Below are 9,005 nucleotides of genomic sequence, written 5' to 3' on the forward strand. Positions count from 1 at the left end.
TATGAACGAGTACGATTCGTGAAGCTGAACCAATATTTACATGTGAGAGACACTAGCAGTACCCACCTCCACCCAGTACGTGGAGAACTTAGAGACAAAAATTATGCAATAGAATTGATTAAGAACCCTTTCTTTAATTATGTTCCAAATATCACATTAATATGTTGATAAATAAAAAGGTTACAGGTGTTTAATGAGACTAGTCTAAATTCATGATTATTTTAGAATTTAATTGAAACTCATGAGGGGTGTATTTTGGCCAGAAATATAGTAACGAAAGGGTTAATGTTTCCTAATCCTGAATGAGTGTTGGCTTCATCACTTTGAGCCAGGGACAAAGAAATAATCCATAGAGGAAAAACACCTCTTCATCTGCTTCAAAAGCCAAGGTTATTTCATCTGCAGGGATAGCCTCAGTTTTTTGGGATGCAAAAGGAATTGTGCTTATTGACTATTTTCAAAAGGGCCATACCATCAATGGAGGGTACAATGCCAACTTGTTGAAGTAGTTGTGAAAGTCTACCCAGGAAAACCAATGAAAGTGGTCTTGTTTCATCAAGACAATGCAATAAACAGCATAGGTGTTGTTGTTTAAAATGCTTTGAACTGGTTCTTTACTCTCCCTATTTTCCTGATTTGGCCCCATCTGACTATCATTTTATTCCCAACATGAAAAAAAAAACACTTGGCTGGGAACCAGTATCACAGTGATGACGACATGTGTATATGACATGTTTCTTTTAGTTTCCATCAACCTAATCTCACAAGGCATTGGTTGGCCCAGTACTATAGTAGAAGATATTTGCTCAAGGGGCTGCACAGTGACACTGAAACCAAAACTAAGTGATTGCAATGTGAAATTCTTAACCACACAGCCATGTCTGTTTTCTGCAACATCTCCTTCTATGCACCTTTCTTCCATTCATCCACATCTCTATCTCTTTTAAAGACACATGATTTGCCCCTTGGGGTGTAAAACGTGTATATTCTCTTCCCATTATAAACCTCTCACACTTCTTTCCCCACTCCAAGCTAAGACCTCTTTAAAGGTGTTACCTTAGTATAAATAGATCACTTTCTCCCTTCTCACAGGTGTTGTAATAAAAAATCATTGAGTGGAAATATTTAGATATCTGAACATGTGTGGGATCCCACTGCAGTTGCCAAACATTTGTATAAACTTATTCACTCATTCTTCTAATCAAGTTCACAACTTTAGAGCAGCCATAATCAATGTAAGTACAATGAAATGCAGGTTGGAGAGATTGCTGAGATGCTTGAGTGGAAACCTGAAGACGTATGCCAGAAGTAAGATGGAGTGAAACCTCTGCCAGATTTCACAAACGCAAGGAATAAAGGTATATTTTGGTGTATGGTGTAGACAGTAGAAACTGTGTGAGTGGAGAAATGAAAGATAAAGTGATTGAGATATTCAGAGTGTATGATAACATAATGAAGTTTAGACTGTGACTGTGAAATTCATTTCTGCATATGCTCTGCAATCTAGACTGGCAGATGAACTGAAGGATCGATTCTACAAGGCCTTTATGCAAACTTCTTTGGTGACAATGACATTATTGTAATTGATGACTTCAATAGACATGTGGGGCAATACTTTGATGGCCTCGGTATGCATGAAAGCTTTGGCTTTGGCACAAGGAATGAGAAGAGAACAAAACTACTGGTCTTCTACGATGCAAATGACTTACTAATCTGCAACACTATTTTCAAGTCACTAGCCAGCCAGCTACCTGATCTAGCAATCTGACAGACTTACAAGCCAGACAGACTTTATTCCCTCTAGAAAATGAGACAGACAAAATGGTGAAAGGAAAATCTGTCTTCAATTAAAAATGTACAGATCAACATGGTCAGAAGTTATTGATTTCAGATTTAGAGCTAGATGGGCTCAGAAACAGAAATCAATCTGGAAAAGAATATATGGAAAGCATTTGATGATAAGGAGAAATAAACAGAGTTGCACAGCACAGAAGACAACAAGAAGTTCCCATAGGACAACCTGTTGAGGATTACAAAGTATGTGGCTAGTGCAGGGTTCCAGCCAAATTGAAGGTGATGTAGTGGTGCAGCATGGAAGAAGACAGAGCCATAAGAGAAAATAGAGATTTGGAAAGATTAGAAGAGAGGGGAAAGCAGAGAATTAAATTAGGTAGTGAGAAGAGAAGCTAGACAACAAGTGTGTGTAGCAAGGGGGAGAAGCTTGCTAATGTTTTACAGTGTGAAAATCTGAGACATGAGGTATTCTGGATGCAAGGCTGAGGACTGAGATGTGAGTGCATTTTCATTTAGTGATTTTGAAAAGACACAAGGGAATGCTACTCACCTATCTTACTACTGTCTTCATGTTGAGAAGACCCTCTTCTATGCAGAAGATTAGTATTTTGGACAAAATGGATTAGGCAGGACAAAAGGAGTCACATGGGACAGAGAATTGTTGAAGTGGCTGAAAGAACTTTGAAAGACAAGCTGCTGCTAATAATAATAATAATAATAATAATAAAAAAACTAAAGTGAAGATCAAATGAATAGTGTGTGTTTAATTGGCAAAAGATGACCATTCCGAAGTATACCTATATCTGTTTCAACACATTTTCACATCAAGAGTATTGTAAAACATGGGTAAAAGAAATGTTTTTTTCTCTTACTTCTTTCTCTCAACTTCTCTTTAGTTGTACAGTTCGTAAAATGGGAATATTATAAATATTTTCTAAAAGGTTACTTAATGATATCTGAGAAACAACAGGATCTCTAATTTGCTGTTGGTGTATTCGTGAACATTACAACAGTGAGTTTCTTGTCTAGCCAATATATATCTCTTCACAATTTGGGCATTTGATACAGTAGGTTAGATTTCTGTTTTTACAGTTTGTATTTGCATTTGTAAATATTCTTCCAGTTTTTGTATTGATATATTGGCCATTATGTATGAACTGACATGTACTCCATTGATTGTCTTTGCATTTGGATACTATGAATGTTTTATCATTGTTGTTTAGGTCAAACTTTGCCTTTGTCAATAATTGCTTCAAAGTTTTTTGGTTGCCTTTTACTTTAAATCAGTGTTCAGTTAGTAATTATGTCTTTTAGTTTGTTACTTTGACCAATGATAGGCAAGTTTAATTTGGTGCTGTTAGAGATATTTTGGTGACATGAGTTGTGTGTCACTATAGATGATATGATGTTCTGTTTTTGTATTCCTCTTGTATTCCTGTTCTAAGTTGTTCGATAGATATGTGTTTAGCATGCTCTGTACCATTTTCTATAAGCAGAGGTAGATAAATTTGTTGGAGTATAGAAATCCTTTATATATATATAATAAAACTAAACAAATGGGTTTTCTGGTGTTGCTACAATTGTTTCATTAGGAGTTTATATTCTGACATAGGTATAATACAATTAGTTAGACATCACACTATATTACAAAGCTCCCAAATTCATCAGGCAACCAGGTAAACAAATGAACAAAGTCTTGTTGAGTATTTTGTGGATTACTCAACAAAGCCTTTTTTCATTTAACTGGTGTCTAGCTATCAGGATGAGAAATCTGATTCATTATGTTACAGCACAATTATATGTTTATATATGTGCATCTATATGCATATTTATATGCATGTTGGACATGTTAGCATTACTAATGCAATTGGATACAGATTGCAAAATAGTTGTCAGTAAACAGAATAAACATACCATCTCTCACTTCTCTTATTTTGGTTTATTATTATTATTAAATCCAAATCTGGACCTGGAGAAATAGTTAAATCATTGCAACGGTATCAATGACAGCAACACAAACAAGGGCATCTGATGTGGGCGTCCTTCATGCAACTTGTCTTTCCACAACACATCTCATTGATTGAGCCACAGTCATGGGTCAAATGTTGACCAAGATTGGATGTTTAGCATCTAGAATGCTGCCAGGTGCTCACAGTATTGTACCAGATGGACAAAGCTGTTAGCAGGAAAACAACTCAAGATTTCTATAGGGGACTAGTTGAGGGTATGAGCAATGATGGCCTAGAATTGACTCTGGGCATCAATGAAAACAACCTGAGTGGTCTCTTCTGGAGGACTTTTGGGTTGAAGACTATGAGCAATTTCCAAAATTCTTAGGCATGGCAGCGCTATAGGAGGGCAAGCTCTTCAAGACTTTTGTGTAAACCCCACCTGTTTGTCCTTTCATATTGTCTTCCATGTCTTGGGCTCTTGTGGCCAATAAAAGAATATTATTATTATTATATGTGTGTGTAATAGCACAAAATGTTATTCAAACACAAAGAAAAGAAAGTAGATAATATGTAATGTAGAGTTTATCATGTTTATTGAAACTGGAAAATTTCACTTCTTTTCTTGTACTTTTTCTCTGAAATCTTATTTTTTCATAGTCTTTTTCCTATGAAAGACCATATATGTACTGACTGTTCATAGTCTCAGTTACACTGCTGTCTAATTTAATGAGATTTTCAGTTTCTATACACACAAACACACACACTGGTTCATTTTGTGCATGCACATGTGTATATTGGACACTGAATTTAATGCAGTACTTTTCCCTGACTCAAAGAAAATTTTTAAATAAAAAAGTAACTAGATATTGCCTTTATTCATTTTTTAAAATTCTCTTTTTTTTTTAAACTCATTATTTCAGCCTGAGACCAATCTAAAGTTTAAAATATAGAAAAAATATTTTCATAATTTTGCCTACAAGGGCAGAAAATTCTCCACATTATCAATGTCATCATTCTCATTGCTGTAAGCAAGCAAATCTTTGATGACAAACTTCCAGCCACAATTATCCCATCTTTTTAGACACACTGAGTCTACTATTTATAAGGACACATTAGTCAATGTATATGTCAATTTTCGAGGCAGCAGAGCACAATATTAATGAGATTTGGTTATTATTTCAAGCAGAGTAAAAGTCTGCAAAGAGTCCCTGTTTTGGCTAATGTGGCAGAATGTTTTTTGATATCATAAGGTCAGTTCTGAACTAGCAGACCTGTGATATATGAGTATATGTATGCTTGTTTACATGTGCATATGCACACACACGCATACAAAAGTACATGCTCTGCTGTAATACCAAATAGCACCTGTACAAGAAACTTAATGCACTGGCAACATACACACACACACACGTATTTGTTTAAGAATCATACCATGCTGAAATTATATCACAAACAGATAATTTTTTTCTCTCCTGGATCTAACTTCTTTCATTTCATTACAGCACCCCTCCCAAACCTTATCTCTTTTATACCCTACCTTCCACCCATCAACACAAAAATATGTTTTTTTCCACAATATTATTCACAGCCAGACTGAAAATTTTTGTTCTTTTATTCCCATAAAAGAATCTGTTTTTTTAATTCTAATTAGTATCTCATATATTTTATCAAATATCACAGCAGTCCAAATAATGGAAAAAATTTAATTTTTTTACAAAATAGAAACATCAGTGTGTGTGTGTGTGAGAGAGAGAGAGAGAGAGAGAGAGAGTGAGTGAGTGAGTGAGTGCATAAGCACAGAGCTTTTGATTAGTGGTTGTCAGCAGAAAACAAGTATCTTCTACCATTTCCAATATTCATAGAAGAAAACAGTTTAAGGAATCTATCTTTAAAATTCCATGTTCAGCTGAAGAAATAAGTAGATTGCAGAATTTTCTCAAGTTGGAATTCTCCTGAAAAAGAAATAAAACCAACTGTATATGTATGTGTGTGTATACATAGATGTTATAGTCAATTCATAAAATAACAGTGATTGATTCTGCATAGGCATACGGATAGGTAAAAGACATGCAAACAGCATCAGTAAATTTATGAGGCAAAGAGAAGATAAACAATGCATGAAATTAGACAAGTGAAATTAGACATATGAGTAAAAAAAGTATAGAAATATATAATAAATAAACAACAAAGAAATGTACAATGAAGAATAGTGCACCAATGGAAGAAACAGAAGAGAATCAAATGTTTCAGGTAATATACTGTAACAAAAAAAAAGAAAAAGGATTAAGAGAGGCAAGAGAAAAATAAATGATACCCCCACCTCCATCCCTATAATTGACTTTCAAGCTATTTCTATCTACAAAATTCTACTCACAGGTTATTGGTTAATCTGAAGTTGTGGCAGAAGATACTTAATGAAGATCCTTAGCCAAGGTTTGATCCCACTTGGCAAAGTTGGATTGAACCTGAAGACATGTGATACTGACTCAAACTTCTTCACAGCCGATATTCATCTGATCTAAGAATGGTGATTTGGGTAAGGATATTTTCTGAAAGATTAACAGGTCCAATATTTTTTATGATAATGCACAAGAGAACATAGATCCATATACTACAATCCTTTCTTATCCCTACATTAGATGATATTCATTTGTCAGATAGGTATAAAGTCTCCCTTTTAACAAGATGATCCATCATATTTTGCTATTAATCAAAGTTTGCCAGGAAAGTGAATCTGGAGGCATATTCTTATTGATATATAGCCTCAGATTACCAATACTCTGAGAGTGGAATTTGGTAGATAGAAACTGCTTGGAATTTAATTGTGTGTGTGTGTGATGGCTATAGAGATTGGATGGAGTTGAAGGGTGGATGTAGTGAATGGTGGATAAGTGAAGAGGATCAATGACACATATGAGTAAAAAGGAGTAGGAGATTGCTAAAATTACAGAAAGTATGAAGAGAAGTAGAATAGTAATCATGATACAGTAGATAAGGGAAGGAGGTTAAAGAGAGAGATGACATGTAGTTGGACATATTGCAAGACTGTGAAAGGAAGTCATTGAATTTGATTCAATTTCGTTTCTCTTGCCCCAACAGGTCTTCACAAGCAGAGTTTAGTGTCCAATGAAGGAAAGGTTGGCATGGTGCCAGTCATTGAGTTTGGTTCGATTTTGATTTTGATTTTGATTTCACTTGCCTCAACAGGTCTTTGCAAGCAGAGCTTTAGTGTCCAATGAAGGAGAGGTAAACATAAGTGGACTGGCTACAACCCCTGGCAAAGGCCACGGGTTATGGTCTCACTTGGCTTGCCGGGTCTTCTCACGCACAGCATATTTCCAAAGTCTCGGTCACTAGTCATTACCACAGTGAGGCCTAATGTTCAAAGGTCGTGCTTCACCACCTCATCCCAGGTCTGCCTTTAACTCATACAGTCTGCCTTTTACTCTAAGAGTGAGTGAGTGCATAAGCACAGAGCTTTCGATTAGTGGTTGTCAGCAGAAAACAAGTATCTTCACGGAGTGAATTAGGGAGTGAGTTAATTTAGATGAGATGCAGTTTGGGTTCGTGCCAGGGAAAAGCACCACTGACACTATATTTCTGGTAAGACAGAAAAATATTGAGAAAACATCAATACATCTGAGAGTGAAAACAGCCAAATCTCCTCTGAATTGTACAACTTTTCCTCTGAAAATATTTACAATTTTTTTTTTTACCCCCAAAAGGCTCCTCCTATACTTTTTAAGTTAAAAAATTTTCCCTACAAATTTCTTTATAATCATAATCTATGACATTTGTATAAAATTTCATTAGCATGGGTTGGACGATTTGACTGAGGACTGGTGAACCAGATGGCTACACCAGGCTCCAATCTGATTTGGCAGAGTTTCTACAGCTGGATGCCCTTCCTAACGCCAACCACTCCGAGAGTGTAGTGGGTGCTTTTACGTGCCACTGGCACGAAGGCCAGTCAGGAGGTACTGGCAATGGCCACGCTCAAAAATGGTGTATTTTACGTGCCACCTGCATAGGAGCCAGTCCAGCGGTACTGGCAACGAACTTGCTAGAATGTCTTTTCACAAGCCAGGAAGGCGACGTTGGTAATGATCACGCTCAAATGGTGCTATTTACGTGCCCCTGGCATGGAAGCCAAACAGCTGGTGCTCTGGCAATGATCACGCTTGGAGGGTGCTCTTAGTGATCTACTGGTACAGGTGCCATCACGATTTCGCTTTCGCCTGCTCCAACAGGTCTTCACAAGCCGAGTTTAGTGTTGAATGAAGAGAGGTTGGCATGGGTGCTAGTCTACAAATTTAGTTCGATTTCAATTTCGATTTCACTTGCCTCAACAGGTCTTCGCAAGCGGAGTTTAGTGTCCAAAGAAGGAATGTTATGCGTAAGTGGTCTGGCTGCATCTCAGGCAGAGGCCTTGGATTTTGGTCTCACTTGGCTTGCTGGGTCTTCTCACGCACAGCATATTTCCAAAGGTCTCCGTCAGAAGTCGTTGCCACAGTGAGGCCTAATGTTCGGAGGTCGTGTTTCAACACCTCATTCCAGGTCTTCTTGGGCCTGCCCCTTCCATGGGTTCCCTCAACCGATAGGGTGTGGCCCTTTTTCACACAGCTACCCTCATCCATTCTTGCCACATGTCCATACCAGTGCAATCGTCTCTCTTGCACACCACAACTGATGCTTCTTAGGTTCAACTTTTCTCTCAAGATACTTACACTCTGTCGGGTATGCACACTGACATTACTCATCCATCGGAGCATACTGGGTTCATTCCTTGTGAGCTTACGCATGTCCACAGCAGTCATGGCCCATGTTTCACTGCCATGTAGCATGGCTGTTCGTACACATGCGTCATACAGTCTGCCTTTTACTCCGAGTGAGAGGCTCTTTGTCGCCAGCAGAGAGCTCTCTGAACTTTGCCCAGGCTATTCTTATTCTAGCAGCTACACTTTCAGCGCACCCACCCCCACTACTAACTTGGTCACCCAGATATCGGAAGCTATCAACTATGTCCAGTTTTTCTCCCTGGAATGTGACGGAAGTTGTTTTCTGCACATTTTCAGTGTTTATTGCACCTGAACATCTGCCACATACAAAAACTAACTTCCTAGTTAACCTTCCTTTGATATTGCTGCACCTCTTATGTGTCCATAGCTTGCACTGGGTACATCTTATAAAGTTTCTACCTACACCTTTTCTACAGATCGAGCAGGGCCATCTACCTGAAGGGGATTGTGTTTTGTCTAC

The 9,005-nt window shown here is 37.5% G+C and overlaps 1 protein-coding gene across 1 annotated transcript in view; it reads right to left on the bottom strand.

Moving 5' to 3' along the window:
• Positions 1-4,317: 4,317 nt before the first annotated feature.
• LOC106872570 (DNA-directed RNA polymerase, mitochondrial-like) overlaps positions 4,318-9,005 on the bottom strand; it is a 60,031-nt gene continuing 55,343 nt past the window's right edge. The window contains exon 6 of the mRNA XM_014919603.2: positions 4,318-5,698. Coding sequence (XP_014775089.1) covers positions 5,649-5,698 — 50 coding nt within the window. The 3' untranslated portion in view covers positions 4,318-5,648. The remainder of the gene's footprint in view (positions 5,699-9,005) is intronic.

The sequence above is a fragment of the Octopus bimaculoides genome, chromosome 25, assembly GCF_001194135.2.
Source record: "Octopus bimaculoides isolate UCB-OBI-ISO-001 chromosome 25, ASM119413v2, whole genome shotgun sequence".
In the NCBI taxonomy this organism is placed as follows: Eukaryota; Metazoa; Mollusca; class Cephalopoda; order Octopoda; family Octopodidae; genus Octopus; species Octopus bimaculoides.